Below are 17,543 nucleotides of genomic sequence, written 5' to 3' on the forward strand. Positions count from 1 at the left end.
CTATAGTTCAAATGCTCTACTCAACAGAGACAATTATTGCAACTCAACAACTTATCTCTCAATAATTGCAGTATTTGTAATCAATGAGAATCGAACTCATGATCTTGACTCTAATACCAGTTGTTAAGATCGAAACCAAAATTTAGAGAGAAGTTAATAAATTTACCCAAAATATATGTTTCGTTTGGGTTAGCAAAACTGAAATTGATTCTTGGTAGAAGAATTTTCAGCAAGTCAAACAGTTGACCTGTGCAGAAGTAGGATTACTGAAAATAGTTGAACAAATGATCATTCGGAACTAAAAAAAATTCTCTACACACTCTTTGCTCTCAAATTTCATCTTTTTGCATATTTAAGAAAGCCTTGTTGCTATTATACTGAAAGATATCAAACACACGCTTCAAGTTTTCTATCAGATCTTCAAAGATCAATTGTGCTACTCAGTATTCACTTTATATTCAAAGTTTCTATTTGTAAAGTGCGAGTGAATTTTGTAACATGCAAAAAAAATCTTTTTGTACATAAATCTCTTAACTATAGTTTTGTTGATGCGTCAAGCCGATGACCGTTCCTATTAACCCAATCAGAGTCTCAAAAACTGAAAGAAAAGAAAAATTTGTGTAATGTTTACTCATCTTCTTCTAAATAACTCAACCGATCCTAACAAAAATAGATCCCATTGTTGGCAACAATTCAATATAAAGGCTAGATACTAAATTTAACACAAGGCTTGGTCCAAAAAAATTTGCAAGGGTTTATATTATGTATAATTTCCCGAAACCTTTCGATTTCCCTGATCTTGAAACATTGCCAGGGTGTATATATGTGTGTAAATATACACGCACATGCCACTGTCATACTTATCAAATCAAGCGTGGCATTCCAATCACTTTATGGATTAGCCGTCTGTCGCATTTTTTCTCCTTTAGAGAAGATTTTTTTTTAATATAAAAGAATTTCAGTATTGAATTCTTTAAAATAATACAATCAAATCATTTTACCCTTTGTTTTATGATTTTTTTAATTTCCTTATATTTTTTAAAAATAAAATATCTCGTTTTTTCCTTTGCATTTACTCATTTATTCAATTTTATCTTATTATATCTAAATATTATTTCTCTATTACTTATAGAATTTCCCATATATTTTTTTATCCAACACCAACTGCACAACCATGAAAAAGAATCCGTATATCTTTGTTTGCGTTCGACCAAAGCTCTTGCGTATTAAATTAACTTTGCTGTTTTTTACAAATCTGGAGGAAAAAAAAAAACCGGTGATGATAATTATTTTTTAATTTGTGGGAAGATATTTCTTGTGAGAGTTTCTCCGATCAACTGTCGGAAGAATCTAAGTTTACATCGTCAGTTCCGATGATTGGTGGTGAAGTTGGAGGTATACGTGGGTACGCCAATTGGCTCAGAAGCATGTGCTTTTATTAAAACCGTTAGCAATGAGTTTTTTTTGGTTTGTTTTGCAATTTGATAGTTGTACATAACAAGAGACCATACAATTTTTATTGATTCAAAAAGCTTAGAATGAAGGGACATCTTCCCGGCCCTCTTCTAACGGTTTTCTTCGTGATTTCAGGCTCAGGACAAATTCGAAACCTGCGGTCTGGACTAGTGACACTTGCTGGAATCGGACCATAAATTTTCCGTGAGTATCAGATAGAATTTGTTGTCATCTTGACACCTCATCGGACTCGAGGGTTGAGGGATTGACCACACCTACAAGACGCAACAAATGTAACAAAATCAGGAAAGTTACATGTAGAACATGCAACCCATCAGATCTTAAGGTCGAGACGGGAAGCAACAAACGATGCAAAGGTACCGGGACATTGCTTCCGATGTTTGCGTCCACCGGAGAAGACGACGGGAACACAAGGGTTTATAGAAAAATTTATGTAAAATGTGTGTTAAATTTATTCATAAATAAAGTACAAAATAACAAAAAAATAGAACATGATCATGTGTTCTTTCCACGCATGTTTTTTTTTTAAAAAAAATTTGTTTTCTAATCACATTAAACTGAAGAGAATATTACAGACGTTCGAATTGGAATTGAGATAATTTATAAATTAGATTTTTATTTTTTAATTCAGATAAAACAAAATGATTAGAGACAAATTAAATTATATTTAAATTTTTAGTAATAGTTGTAATTTAATATTTAATTGTTTTTATTTATTACATTTACTTTTTTTTAATTAAAAAAATGTATTTTTCCCGATTAAATACCCACCCACTATTCTTCCTTCTGCCATCTTCTGATACTTTCCACAATCGTTCGCCGTTAAATCTGTGAGCTCATCTCTTCTAATCTCTTCAATTAGATGATATACTGCTGTAATTGATTGATCGTTAGATCTTTTTCATTGTTTTTCTAATGATATTCTTGTTATATTTACCATATTTTGATTCTAGGCTGAATTTATGGAATTTAAGCCATTTTTTTCCTGTGATTCGTAATCGTTTGTGGATTTCATTCATAAAATCCAACTCTTTTTTTATTTTGAAGTTTTTAAATGCTCTCGATTCCATGTTCATGTTGGAGTTTAAAATTTAAATTTGCTTTTTTGTAAAAAAGGTACATGTACTTTTGCAATTTTCTTTTACGGTATTCTGTTCTGAATTCGTATAATCAAGGTCATGATCTTCCTTTTCTCAGGCTTGTGATTTTCGGTATCGGTTTCTGATTAATTCCAATGTTTACGAAGAAATAATGTGTGGATTTTCCTTGCAGGAAACAGAAGAAGTGGGTTGATTTGTTTGAACGTACATCTCATCTCACAGAGTAGGTATATAGAGTATAGTTTCTGAAATTACTTGGGAATGGCGTGTAAGACTTTTTGGGAGTGCCTCCTGAAGGTTTTAAACTTCTTGTTAATCCTTGTGGGTCTGGCCATGATCGGCTATGGAGTTTACCTCTTTGTGGAGTATAAAAATGATGCTTCCACTGGCAGTGATTCCCCCACTTCATCCCCAAGCATGGAGTTTATACAGCTTGGTCGACCCTTATTGTTGACGGTGTCTGTAGCCGGTAGCATTTTTGATAATCTGCCCAAGGCATGGTATGAAGAGGAGCTGTTATTTAAGTTTTTTTTTTTTTGTGTTCCATACAGCGACCAATTTGTCTTCATGTTTCTTTTATGTGCACTGGGATAGGTTTTGGATTATGAAATTACGTTCTCTTTTGCTTGCATTTAGCTTGTGAGAAAATGGCCATGGAAGAATTGTCATGCTAAAAATAAAGATCTTATTAAGTGTTGTTTAGGTTGTCTATCTGATGGTTTATATGTCTTGACTGTCTGAAATCAGTTTGGTCCACAATCAAGATCGATGGAGTTCTCCCAATTTCAACGGTTTTCTAACATGATAAAAACGGTTCTTTTGTTTTTGTAGAGATTCAAATAAAAACATGTAAAGTGCACAAGAGACACTGTTCGAATTGAATTTTTAGTTACTGTATGATTTTGGTTTCCAGAATATAATTAACAATTGTTGGGCTTCCTTATTTATTATTCATGCGCCTTGATTTAGTGAATCAAATAGATCATCCTTTTCTTTTTCGTTCTTTGGTGGATGCAGCTCATATGCCTTTTTTCCCTGGGAAAAAGGTGTCTTGTGCCTACATCTTCATGCCTATTTAGTTTATCATTTTTTCTTACTAGGATCCACTTATATTCATTTTTGTTTCGGTATGCTTAATCGCTGCAACAGCTTTGAGCATGGTTTGTTAAAGACTTATGTTATGTGGTGAACAACACTCATTTTTAGTCTTATTAAGCATATAAATTGTCATCTGCCCTCCCAAGTTCAAAGGAAAAAGAGGGATAAAAGGAGAGAGAAATTTGGAGAGGGATGATAAAGTCTATCTTTTCAATGAGATGGCAAAGTCAATTTATCAGCTTATCACATTATCAAAAACGGAAATGATATGAATGAAAATGACTAATATCACATAATCACATTCAATTGGTTTCAATCAATTTTTAAGTTAGCTTGTACTAAAATAGCTTGTAATTCCCTTGATATATGCTCAGCAACACTTGAATTATGGTCTTTTTGGGCATTAGAAATATTACCAGTTACTCTCTCTTTCATGTGTTAGTTATGGGTCTTGTGTTTTACTTGTAATACACCTTCTTCTAAGTAGATACTAGTAAATAACAGAGTTAGGTATATAGTTTAGATAATGATTTGAAATTGTCATGTAGACATTTTTCAAAATTTCTTTTGTTTCTACTAAGATGGCTCTTTCCATCAGTTTGGTGGTTTATATGGCTTTATATAGTCCTGAATCTCCTGTCTTCCTCAACTAAATGTGATGAACTTTTATTTATCTTTCTCTTAGCTGGATGGTTTTCTCACAATGATAATGGAAATGGTCGAATACTCTTGCTGTAGGTTTATATATCTTTTCATTGGCATTGGTGTCATACTTGTTGTTGTGGCTTGCTGTGGATGCATCGGCACGTGTGCACGGAATGTGTGCTGCCTTACTTGTGTATCCTTCCTATTGATGTGTTTTTTTTGTCTATGCAAACTATATCTTTCTTTGAGTGAAAGTATGTATGTGCAAGTTATATTGTGATTATTAAATTTATTGGATAGGATGTGAGATAATGATGGATAAATATTAATATGTCTGGTTTGATTGATCATTGACCCTTTAATCATTAAAAATAATATTATATTTGATTTCACATGGTGAGATTGTAATTTGATTGAAAATGAATTATTTTTTTGCAATTCGACAATTAGAATTTAATTTTTGGTTTGACTTATTAATATTGCAACTAAAATTATGAGCTTCTATCATAAAAACCCATGGTTATGTCAACAGTTGATTTGTTCATTTTTTGAGTTTTTGTTTTTTAAGATGGATTTTCTTCCTATATATATATATATATATCATGATGAGTTAGGATTATTGGATAATTTTATCCTTATCATGGTATGTAAACACAATTTTAGGTGATTGGATGCTTCAACTGCTATGTTTAGTTGATCTCGTCGGCAAGCTTTTGCTCCTTGTGGAATGCTAATGTTGCCAAAGTTGAGAATGTAGGAATCTTATTAAAACTGACATTGATCTCTCCCTGGAGATCCTTGAAAATGTGGGTTAATATCTTGATATTGCACTGTGATCATAGATCAGAAGAATGTTATTGATAATATGTTGTTTCCTTGGGATTAAGGTCAATAAAAATTAACTTTGTATAATTTATGTATGTTGTGCATTAGTATTAACTTTTTTATACACCTTATTTCATTGTGGACATTATTATTTTTTTTGTCATGATGATGATTGGGTTCCTTAAGCTGATAAAGTATTCAGTGCTGGTAATCCTTTTGATATTGGTAGAGCTCGGTGTTGCCGCATTTATGTTTTTTGACAAAAACTGGGAAGAGGTATGCTTTACCATGATTACCATCTTTAGTTTCAAAATTATGATTTGTGAATTTGATATCAAGCAAAATATACAGAGTATTCCAGCTGACAGAACTGGAAATTTTGATATGATGTATCAATTTCTGCAAAAGCACTGGAAAATAAGCAGATGGATTGCTCTGGGAATTGTCATATTTGAGGTAATGCTAAAAATAACCTGGTACTTTTGTACACGTGAATTGGTGTGCTTATGAACGTAGAAAAACCTTCTTGTCTATGCATATGGTTACTATCACTTCAAGAAACTGCTTTTTTTTTTGCCATTATGTCTACTATATAACATGTACCTATATTTTGTGGCACCCTACGGTTGTGCCTTCGGTGTGTCACCAAAATCTTCTTTTATACATTGAAACCCTCCGGCTCTCATGCTAGTTAGACTTCAGACATTGCTATGATGTTATCCAGAGGTCCAGGACTCATTTCTATGGTTATTGTGGTTTTTATCCCCTGGTTGTGGGAAAATTTATCAGGTCAATAGATTGAAGCAAAATGATCATTGGTATGAATATTAATGGTGAGATGTGAAATATGGTGAACATTTGTTGTTTGATCCCTTCAGCTTTCCCATTCCTTTTAACCGCCTGTTAAATTGCAGGCCATTATATTTTTGTTGGCACTTGTTGTGAGAGCGACAAATAGACCATCAGACTATGATAGTGATGATGAGTTTGTTGAGCGGCCCAGGCAGCAGATCCGGCAACCATTTATAAACAAGCAATCTGGTCCAGCCACAGGAGCCCCTGCTACTGGTGCTCTTGATCAGCGTCCGAGTAGAAATGATGCTTGGAGTGCACGTATGCGAGAAAAGGTGCAAAATTTCCTTTTTCATCTTTAGCTTTGATATCTTTTTTCCAAATAATCATATTTTGGTTCTTGAATGGTTTCTGTAAATTAATGAAAACGACAATCAAGAATAGAAGCATGAACTCCCATGTTCGCACTGTTCAGCTTAGGATATTCGGGAGTTAACTAGTATGCCCAGAGAACGAACCATTTCTCACCGGGGAAGTACTGTACTCCTACTGAAGTGTGATCGTGTTGTTGGTTGCATTAATTTTTTTATATCTACTAACAATTCTATCTATATGGACGCAAAGTAACTCATTTTCACCTGTTAACAGTATGGTCTTGACACCTCGGAATTTACATACAACCCATCTGAGTCAAACAGGAACCAGCAAGATCCGACGCAACAATCAGAGGAAAGGCGTCGTTGCGTCATAATGTGATTGCTGCATTTGTTGTGCACAAATTGTGATTGTTTTCGGGAATCCCATTAGCGGTTGGCTTGTGTGAAGACATTGTATTTGAGAAATCACTCGTGTCGTGCATATTCTGTAACCGGGGTGAGCGATGGTGTCATGCTATTGCCATATACTATATCTCGAACACTACTGCTTGCTTACCTGTATATCATCAGATTTTGTTGATGTGCTTGTGTTGTGTATTAAATTCAATAGTCTCGCGGTCTTTTAAGTTGACTTGGAGTAAACAGTTCCACCATGCTCTCGTAATGCATTCAATTCAACAGCTTCAGTTTGTGTTTTTTTATGTCCGAACCCAACAAAAATTGGATCGAGTCTGATATAATTCTGAGTTGGGCTTGAATATATAGTGCGACTGAAAGATGAACAGAGCTTGGGATTCCATATGATCAGCCCATTTTTATTCTGATCCCAGAAATATGAATATGTGTGTGTCTTTTTTAATGTAATTATGTGTTATATTAAATTGACCAAGTTTATGCTAATCTGTCCGTATGTTATATCGTAATATTATATTATATCACATATTATAAAAATATGGACAATTAGTAAAGTTTTACACTTTGTCGTTGGTTTGTATATATTTCAAAAAGAATCTCAAAAAATAGGTGGAGATTTTTTTTAAACCAAAACACAATTACATGGGCAAAATAAGAAAACATAACGTCTTATGTTTATATAAAAAATACGCAAGGTACTGCTGATCTTGAATGCAATCCTCCTGCAAATGATGATAATGACTCTGATGATGGGCCTATTGCATTAAGAAAAGGAGTTAGATCTTGTATACATCATCTTACATGTAATTGTCTCTTTTGAACATTTCTCACCTAAGTATCGAGGTTTTGTATCCAGATTAAATAAATTACAAATCCCATTTACAGAGATTGCCCTGCAAGATCCAAAATGGAAAGCTGCTACTCTTGATGAGATATAGGCCCTTGAGTAAAACAATACATGGCTTATCACTGATCTTCCTCTTGGAAAAGGATGCAGATGGATTATTTCTGTTAAACATAAAGCTGATTAGAAGTGTAGAACGATATGGAGGATGGTTGGTTGCAAAAGGGTACACCCAATTTTGTGGTATTGACTACCAAGAAACTTTTGCGATTGCGGCAAGAATGAATGCTATCCGAGTTCTTCTCTCTGTTGCTGCTAATTTGGACTAGCCTTTATATCAGCTTGATGGGAAAAATGCACGCCTCAATGAAGATCTCAAGGAGGAAATTTATATAGATATTCCACCTAGATTTGAGACATTGTCCACAACTAATAAAGTGTGAAAATTAAGAAAATCATTGTATGGCTTAAAGAAATCACCCAGGTCTTGTTCCATTGATCCTCAAATGTTTTGAAAGGGAATGATACACACATGGTCAATCTGATCACTCCATGTTTTTCATACACTCTGAAGAAATAAAGATCTCAATTCTCATTGTCTTTGTTTATTATATTGTCCTCACAAGATATAACGACGAAGAGATGATGTGTCTAAAAATCCTACTCTAAAAAGAACTTGAAACGAAAGATCTCGTACATCTTAAATACTTTCTGGGATTGAAATAGAATATCATCTCTTGGTATTTCTATATCTCAAAGGAAGTACGTGATTGATGATATCTTAAAGAAAATTGTAATGTTTGGGAGTAAACTTGTAGAGACAAAGATTGATGCAAATGCAAAGCTTGAGGCAAGAAATAATTGTTCGTTAGTTAAAAAAATTGTTGTACTTGTTAACGTTAGTAGCATTGAAACAAAATGTCGAGCACCGTCACTTGGATGCAAGGAATGTGGCTGAAAAGATTGATCGATAAATCGTAGTTAGATGAGAATCAATCAGTGGAAGTTCCATAAGCATAGCCAAAAATCTAGTCCACATGATCGAACTAAGCACATTGAAGTGGATTGACAGTTCATAAGCTAAAAGATCGAGAAGAAATTCATTGAACTCAGCTGCTTTTCCACACACATGCAACTCGCAGAGATCTTAACAAAGTCCTTTTATCATTCTATTTTTGACGACCTAAGTTTCAAGCCGGGTATGAACAACATATATTACCCAAGTTGAGGGAGAATGTTGGATAATAAATTATAAATCATTATCTAATTACCAAATAGGCGTTTATGTTTCAAATTCTTGTTTTGATTATATTTTTATTTGATTAGGGATCCCTTGATATTTGGAAGTTAGGTTGACAAAATTCTATTTACTTGTATCTCATTTATTGATGAGTAAATTTCTTGTGAGACGATCTCACGAATCTTTATCTGTGAGACGGGTCAACCCTACATATATTCACAATAAAAAATACTATTAACATAAAAAGTAATACTTTTTCATGGATGATCCAAATAAGATATTCATCTCACAAAATACGATCCGTGAGACCGTTTCACACAAGTTTTTGCTTTTATTGATATCAGAAAATGATATTTCTATTCTATACTTTTATTATAAGACATAGCCAATTAATTATTTTTAATGCCTTCATTTTAAGTTTTTTTTAAGCTTTTATTTAAATTTCTTCACTCAAAAGCCAAAATTTACTTCCGGTTTTTCTGCCTTATATTTAAAATTCCACTTTTTTTTTAATTTACCTTCAAACTTTTTATTTAAGCTTATCCCACAAACACACAAAGACACAAGTCATTCAAAAAAATCTATACTATATCATTAAATATGAGACCTTTAAAGTAACTAAATTTTGGTGTCATGGTCTGTTTTATTAATTATATATATTAATAAAGTGTTAAAAATTCAATACAAACCACATGTAGCTTAGTGGATTGAGCCTTTGTATTTTAAACTTCAAGTTGTAGGTTCGATTTCTACTGAGAATGCAAACACGGTCGCGTACGACTCATGATGCCCAAGAGGAGGATGGGCGCCCTCCTCGCCCTACTCCAACTCGCCCGCAGCAGGAGGAGTTCCTGATCACGTCCGAGGTTCTGAAGGCATTGATGGAGGAAGCAGCATCTCGGGCTGCAGCCGAGGCCGTGGCGCAATACCTCACGACTCGGCAGCAGGACCGCGAGAACAGGGGAGCGCACGGCGAAGGAGCCCATTCGCATCATTCAGAGAGAATCTTGCTAGAGAGAGAGGTAGTTGGGACCAAAAACGTGCCACCGACAAACCTAAAGAAGGGGACTGCACTTCAAGATGACGAGGCTCATAGCCAGGCACCTCCTTCCTGTCAGAAACTCCACGCCAAGAGAGGAGAAGAGGTTGCAATGACAATTTCACCTGCACGACGTAGCCCTTTCACCACAGCCGTACTAGCGGAAATGATGCCGGTTGGATTAAAGATAGCAAACCTACCTGAGTATAAAGGAGAAAGGGATCCGCAAGATCACCTCGACAAATTTTATGCAAAGGCGGACCTTTATGACATCAGCGACGCTGCTTACTGTAAAATCTTTCGAACTACCCTATCAGGACAAGCCCTTATTTGGTTCAACAAGCTACCCCCGGGGACAGTAGGCAGCCTGGAGGAACTCACCAGACGTTTTCTTCAACAATTCTCCATTAATAGGAAGTATCCCAAACAACATCTTATTTGTTCACCATAGTCCAAAGAGAGGGAGAGAGCCTGAGAGAGTTCGTACAGCGATTCACTCAGGCCGTTCATGAGGTCCCGTATGTCAATCACGATTTACTGGCAGGAATCATGCAGCAGAACCTCCGTCACCGGAGATTCAAAGAGTCAATAGCGGGAAAACCCCCGAATACTTTGGAAGAATTACTTGAAAGAGCAGAAAAGTACATTCGCATCGAAGAAGCTGTAGAACCTCGTTATCTTGTGAAAAGAAAGAGAGAGGATGAGAAATTTGGAGTCAAGAAGGAAGAAAGGCGGGTAACTCAGGCCATCTCCATTCCACTGCACTACATTCTGCACTACATTGGTGTTACACTAAAATCATCTCCAACCACATTGCACTACATTTTACACTACAATAGAATATTCCAAGAATTAATTATTTCATATTAACAAAATAATTATTTGATTTACGGGACATTCGAAATCGTCGTCGAAACAAACTTTCATGAAATCTTGGATTTTCAGAAAAATAGTCGTTGAACAAATTACGATCCGCTATTTCTCTATCGCGTCGGATTACAACATGGTTTTGACGTAATTTTTTTTATGTTTTTTGACGTAATTTTTTTTTATGTTTTCAGAAATCTTTTTTTGACGTAATTTTTTTTATGTTTCGTAATTTTATGGTTTGTTAGTTGTCGTAGTTTGTTTATTGTTTCGTAATTTTTGTTGTTTTTTGTTCACAATTTGTACCATTTTAACGCATTATTAATTTAATCTGTGTTTTTTTTATTTTTTATTTTTACACTTAATTAATTTCTAATCAGAATATTAAAAATTTTATAATTAAAATTTCAAAAATATTAATTAATTAAATATTAAACACTTATATTAAATTAATCAAATTAAAAACTAAAAAAAAAATAAAAAAAAAATAAAAGGCGCAGCAACATGTGGAGCAGCTTGTAGAGCTGCTCCAATCCAACGCCAGTTTTGGTGCTGGATTGGAGTGAAAAATCATGGCACCACAATGGTGTGGCACCAATGTGGTGCCATGATTGGAGATGGTCTCAGAGCCCTCATCTCCAGCACATCCCGCTCAACTCACGCTTGACAGACATATTAGTGGTAGCCGAGAAGCAAGGTCTTTTGCAGCCCCCTCGCCCTATGAAAGAGAACTCGAAAAGACAACAATCTGACAAATATTGTCGTTTTCACAAGGACAAAGGTCATACCACAGAAGACTATTTTGTCCTGCGAGCAGAAATAGAGAAACTCATCAAGCGAGGATACTGGGGTAGTTTCGTGGATAAGTCACGAAATCAGCAGGACAATAAGCGCCCGGAGTTCCAGCGCAAGCCCAGCCCTCTGAGAGGAAACAACAACCGAGGGAAACGACCCGAAAGGATAGAGGAGAACCTGCTTACTGGAGGAGTCATCGCAGTAATTTCTGGAGGCCCGACATGTGGGGATTCAAACAGGGCGAGAAAAACCTTGATTCACGCAGCATTGCAAGAACTTCCATCTGCGATTAGTACCAAATCACACACCGTGCTCAAGATAGTCCAGTCAAAGGAAGATATGGTATTCGGTGACAGTGACCTGGAGTTCCCTCGTGGGGAACACAATGACGCCCTAGTCATCTCCGCCACCATTTCCAATTTCTGGGTGAGAAAGATACTAGTGGATTCAGGAAGTTTTGCAGACATCATTTTTTATAGCGCTTTTGTAAAACTAGGAATTGACAATGCCCTACTAGCCCCGATAAATACCCCTCTGGTTGGATTTGCGGGGGAGGTAGTTGAGGCGTTGGGAGAGGTTACGCTTCCCCTTTCCTTGGGGTCTTACCCACTAAGGACCACAAAGATGGTAAGGTTTCTCGTAGTGAAGTCTCTGTCAGCATACAACATTATTTTGGGACGACCTAGCTTAAATTTGTTTCAGGCAATAGGCTCTACGTATCACATGAAACTTAAGTTCCCCACACCCGAAGGAATAGCGGAGGCAACCGGTGATAGCCGATTGGGTAGAGAGTGTCATGCCATCACCTTGCAGGGGACAACAAGTCACCGAAAGAGGCAGGCTGCCCCAAAGGACTCATCACCCAGAAGTAAGCAGAAGTTGGAGCATCATCCGAAAAACAACGAGGTTCATGTTGTTGAAAGCGAATCAAGAAGAGACGAGAGACTTAAAGCCGCAGAAATACTGAAGAGTTTAGAAGTAATACCAAGAAATTCCGAGAGCAAGGTCAAGGTTGGAACGGGTCTGCCAACTAATTTAGAAGAAGCCCTGACAGCTTTTCTGAGAAATAACGCAGATGTGTTTGCCTGGAAGGATGAAGCATTGCCCGGAATACCCAGGAGTATGCGCTCCATAATCTCAAAGCAGACCCAAAGATAAAACCAATCAAGCAAAAGAAAAGAACGTTCGGTCTCGAAAGAGCAGACATATCAGTGAAGAAGTAGAGAAGCTATTAAGAGCCAAGTATATCCGCTCAGTCATGTATCCAGAGTGGTTGTCAAATGTCGTACTCGTACCGAAGCCGGGCAACAAATGGCGTTTGTGCATAGATTTCACTGATCTGAGTAAAGCATGCCCTAAGGATCCTTTCCCGTTGCCGAGGATCGATTCATTGGTAGACTCCACCGCCGGGTGCGAAATGCTTAGCTTCTTAGATGCATATCAAGGCTACAATCAAATTCGGCTAGCACCTGAGGATCAGGAAAAAACAAGCTTTGTAACTGATCGAGGGATTTACTGCTTCGAGGTGATGCCGTTCGGATTAAAAACGCCGGGGCAACTTACCAGCGGTTGGTAAACAAGATGTTTGAAAAAACAATCGGGCGCAACATGGAAGTGTATATAGACGACATGCTTGTCAAGAGCATACGGGCTTCGACCCACACAGAAGATCTCAAAGAATGCTTTGGCGTTCTGAGAAAGTATAAAATGAAGTTAAACCCTGAAAAGTGCACATTCGGAGTCGGAGGATGGAAATTCCTAGGTTATATGGTCTCAGTTAGAGGGATAGAAGCTAATCCCGAGAAGATCAATGCAGTTTTGAACATGTCTCCTCCGAAGACGTTGAAAGGAATACAAGAGTTAACAGGACGGATCGCCGCTCTTAATCGATTCATCTCTCGGTCGGCAGATAAAGGCCTGCCATTCTTCAAAGTGCTTAGACAAGGAAGTAGATTCAAATGGACGGACGAGTGTCAACAAGCCTTCAACAGCTTGAAAAGGTACTTGACCACCTCACCCTTACTTATGAAACCGTGTGAAGGAGATACGTTGTTCCTTTATCTAGCAGTCTCGGCCGAAGCAGTCAGCGCAGTGCTAACTTTAGAAGAAGGGCGCGAGCATAAGCCAATATATTATGCGAGCAAAACATTGCAGGGTGCAGAACTTTGGTACACCAATATCGAAAAACTGGCCCTGGCGCTAGTCACTGCTGGAAAGAAACTACGTCCTTCTTACCTCCAATCGCATCAGGTAGTAGTGTTGACCAACCATCCCTTGAAGAAGGTACTCTTCAGCCCTGACGCATGGTCAAATGGGCGGTGGAGTTGAGCAAGTACGGCTTGGAGTACCAACCGCGCCCAACGGTCAAGGCCCAGGTTCTGGCAGATTTCATAGTGGAAATGGAGATAATGGGGGCAAAATGTTCCATCCCCGCTTGGACACTTTTTGTTGATGGATCTTCCACCGCATCAGGAAGTGGAGCTGGGATATTATTAGAAAATCCTCAGGGTGACAAGTTTCAGTATTCCATAAGGCTTCAATTTTCGGCATCAAATAACGAAGCAGAATACGAGACTATTATAGCAGTATTAAAGCTGGCTTTAGCCGCAGAAGCAAGAAAGTTGATAGCGCACAGTGACTCCCAGCTTGTGGTTAACCAACTTCAAGGGACTTATGTGGCTAAGGAGGAGAAGATGGCCAAATACGTGCTCCGGGACAATGAGTTGCTCTCGTGTCTAGAAAACTATGAGATAAAGCAGGTACCCAGGGCTCAGAATGAAGTAGCAGATAAGTTAGCTAAGATGGCAAGTTCTATGGCAAATATTGATAGTAGAAGGGTCACCTTTCTAGCAATTACTAAGGAAGAGGCGGAGGGACCAACTCTTGACATTTTGTGCGCTGGAGAGGGTGAACCAAGCTGGAAAGATGAAATCATCAGCTTCCTGATACAAGGACGCCTACCACAAGATCCATCTACAGCCCGAAAGCTTCGGATAAGAGCCGCTCGATTTACAATAATAGATAATGAGTTGTACAAGAGAGGTTACTCCTTACCGTACTTGAAGTGTCTTGCTCCCAGTAATGCTAACTACGTACTTCGAGAGATTAACGAAGAAATTTGTGGGAATCATTTAGGAGGAAGGGCATTGGCCGGAAAAGCTATGCGACAAGGATATTTCTGGCCCACAATGAGGCGTGACGTAGAAAAGTTGGTAAGACACTGTCATGCATGCCAAGAGCACGCAAATATCAATCATCAGCCAGCTACGATCTTACAACCCTTGGAGAGCCCCTTGCCTTTCGCGCAATGGGGAATGGATATCATGGGACCATTTTCAGTAGCTTCTGGGCAGAGAAAGTTCTTTCTTGTTGCCGTCGATTACTTCACGAAGTGGGTAGAAGCTGAACCTTTAGCTAAGATAGCTGAAAAAGACATAATAAACTTTGTGTGGAAGAATATAATCTGTAGGTTTGGAATACCACAAGCCTTCGTCTCGGATAATGGAGCACAATTCTCAGGTTCTAAATTAAGAAAGTGGTGTGAGGGGTTTTCCATCAAGAAATTTTTCACCTCCGTAGGAAACCCCCAAGCAAATGGACAGACTGAAGTTACAAATCGTACTATCTTGCAGAACCTCAAAACCCGATTAGGAGCAGCCAAAGGCAAATGGGTGGATGGATTGCCGAGTGCCCTCTGGGCATATAGGACGACGTCACGCACCTCTACCGGAGAATCACCCTTCAACTTGGTTTATGGGGCAGAAGCAGTGGCTCCCGCAGAAATAGGAGAACCTTCCATGAGAGTCCAGAATTATACTCTAGCGGATAATGAAAGAGCAATGAGGTTATCTTTGGATCTCGTAGACTGAGCTTAGGGAAGAGGCATCACTCCGTGCAGAAAGGTGCAGAGCGCAAATGGCCAGAGCGTACAATAACAAGGTTAAGCATAGGTCATTTCAAGCTAGGGGACTTAGTCTTGAGGAGGGCAGAAATCTTGCGGCAGGTAGGTAAACTTGATCCAAAATGGGAAGGCCCGTACAAAGTGATCGAGATAATCAAAGGAGGAGCATATCGTCTTCAGCGACCAGATGGGAAGAACTTACCAAGAACATGGAACATTGCGAACTTAAAGAAATTTTACGTATAGACTCCGTGTTTCTATTTGTTTTTACTTGAAGAACCATCAGTGGCAAGATGTTGTTTCCTGAGTTACGTTTATCAATAAATTTAAAAGTTTTTTTTTCTTGCATTTATCATCTTATCATTTTATTTAATTAAAGACCCAAACCATTTATATATATATATATATATATATATGTATGTATGTATGTATGTATATATATATGTATGTATGTATGTATATAGCACACGCAAAAACCATCGCAAGAACCAAGATGTCACAGAGAGCCACCAAAGCATAAGAGGTTTGGCCAGCCCAGTGGGAAAGTACTCGGACACTATAAGAGGTCACCAAAATAGAGTCCCGGGATACCTACACTAGGGTAATAACTTCCCGTCGAGACCATAGAGGCTTAATTATGCCTAAATTCATATTCAACTGAGCAGCAAGCATAGAGTATGACCGAAAGAAAACATAAATTAATGCCCAGATGACATAGTAATCAATATAAACCTCGATCGAATAAAATAGTTGTGCAAAAATTGCGATCTCAGAATAAAGGTCAGCCAAGTCTAGTGGCAAAGGCAAAAATCATCCATCCTCGATAGCTTCGTCAGCAGGGAGCAAGTGCAGTGCACCAATGACCTCGCAGTCAGCGTCCCCCACTGGAGGAAACTCTGGCAGAGGGTCAACCTGAGCGGGGTCATCCAACTCTGGCACATGAGGTGAAATCCTCATAACCACCTCCTCAGGAACCAAGCTTGTCAAACGAAGCTGGCGACGACAGTCTCGCACCACCTCATCATGGAGACCAAAAGCGTGACTGTAAACCTCATCAGCAAAGGCCGGAGAAGCACGAAAGGCTGCTAGTGCTTTCTCCTCAACACCCGTCACGAAAGACTTCCCCATCTTAGAAGCCAAGAACATCCCTCCAGTCTTCACCTCGGTATGGTGCTTGTCATAGAGGGAACCAATCTCTATACGCAATTCCTCATCATCTCTGGTCTTTTCTTCACATCTCTTTGTCAAGCAAGAAAGATCGTCTTGGAACTTCATGTTCTCCGATCGAAGGCGTTCATTTTCTTCCTTTAATTGGGAAAGCTCTCGGCAAAATCGAGCCTCCTCAGCTCGACCTCTCTCCTCTCGAGCCTGGTAAGCACAGGCCAGAGACACAGCTTGAAAAGAAAGAAACAATTGGTTACATCACATAAACATCCCTGCAGACAAGGCAATGAGGGGCGAGGAAAGCACCTGGCAGCCTATCAAACCCAGGGAGTGGGATAGAGCAGCGGGGGGTTGAGGGACCAGATGGGCCATGTCATAATCACATATCATCTCCCTTCCCTTTCTCCATCCCATATCAGGATCGTCTGTATCCAAGAAAGACCCCACTCTCTCCTTAGCATTAACTCCTTCCAAGAATAGAGAGTTCTTCCGAGGACCTCGAGAAGACGATATCGGATCTCCACGACCTTTCTTAAAGTTTGGCGGGGTGGCCACTTCGCCCTTCCTCTTGCCATCATCGTGTCCTCTAGTACACTGGTCCTTTTTTTTATCCACAACAGCTCCCGGATCATGGCTGTCAGTGGACATAGGGTGAGGCCCCTGACGACCCTGAGAACTAGACCCTCCTCCACGACCAGACTGGGGGTGCAACCCCGAAGTAGGGATAGAGGGTCGAGGAGCGGGAGGGTAGCGCCGGTCATCAACTCTTTTCTTTTCTCCAGTAGAAAGAGGCCTCCCCATAGTGTCTTCGCGAGCTTGAAGGGTGGCCAAGTTCACGCGCAACCCTACAAGGAAAATAGGGGGCAATGAAGCATCAAAAATTCATAAATCAAACGTAAAAGCTAAAAATAGTGAATATCAAAGATGTGCAAAAAGACAATTAGAGCAACAAAAGAGATACCACGG

The 17,543-nt window shown here is 38.5% G+C and overlaps 2 protein-coding genes across 2 annotated transcripts; one reads left to right on the top strand and one right to left on the bottom strand.

Annotated features, from left to right (window-relative positions):
• Positions 1-2,188: 2,188 nt before the first annotated feature.
• On the top strand, positions 2,189-6,893 carry LOC142526473 (tobamovirus multiplication protein 2A-like). The gene is made up of 7 exons (XM_075630900.1): positions 2,189-2,306; positions 2,749-3,076; positions 4,413-4,512; positions 5,340-5,420; positions 5,496-5,600; positions 6,059-6,271; positions 6,585-6,893. Exons 2-7 carry the CDS (start codon positions 2,838-2,840, stop codon positions 6,690-6,692), a joined length of 846 nt encoding a protein of 281 aa, XP_075487015.1. The 5' UTR covers positions 2,189-2,306; positions 2,749-2,837; the 3' UTR covers positions 6,693-6,893.
• A 9,306-nt stretch (positions 6,894-16,199) lies between these two features.
• On the bottom strand, positions 16,200-17,378 carry LOC142527458 (uncharacterized). The gene is made up of 2 exons (XM_075632272.1): positions 16,884-17,378; positions 16,200-16,807 (listed from the first exon to the last, which is right to left on the bottom strand). Exons 1-2 carry the CDS (start codon positions 17,376-17,378, stop codon positions 16,721-16,723), a joined length of 582 nt encoding a protein of 193 aa, XP_075488387.1. The 3' UTR covers positions 16,200-16,720.
• Between the last annotated feature and the right edge of the window lie 165 nt (positions 17,379-17,543).

This window comes from Primulina tabacum, chromosome 15 (assembly GCF_025594145.1).
Source record: "Primulina tabacum isolate GXHZ01 chromosome 15, ASM2559414v2, whole genome shotgun sequence".
Classification (NCBI taxonomy): domain Eukaryota; kingdom Viridiplantae; phylum Streptophyta; class Magnoliopsida; order Lamiales; family Gesneriaceae; genus Primulina; species Primulina tabacum.

What these genes read in the sequence shown, in the direction of transcription:
- LOC142526473 (XM_075630900.1), top strand. Translation starts at nt 2,838, where the DNA reads ATGGCGTGTAAGACTTTTTGGGAGTGCCTCCTGAAGGTTTTAAACTTC. An exon ending in ATGTGTGCTGCCTTACTTGT is followed by an intron (nt 4,513 to 5,339) that starts GTATCCTTCCTA and finishes AAGCTGATAAAG; the next exon opens with TATTCAGTGCTGGTAATCCT. An exon ending in GTGCACGTATGCGAGAAAAG is followed by an intron (nt 6,272 to 6,584) that starts GTGCAAAATTTC and finishes ACCTGTTAACAG; the next exon opens with TATGGTCTTGACACCTCGGA.
- LOC142527458 (XM_075632272.1), bottom strand. Translation starts at nt 17,378, where the DNA reads ATGGGGAGGCCTCTTTCTACTGGAGAAAAGAAAAGAGTTGATGACCGG. An exon ending in TGGGTTTGATAGGCTGCCAG is followed by an intron (nt 16,808 to 16,883) that starts GTGCTTTCCTCG and finishes TTTCTTTTCAAG; the next exon opens with CTGTGTCTCTGGCCTGTGCT.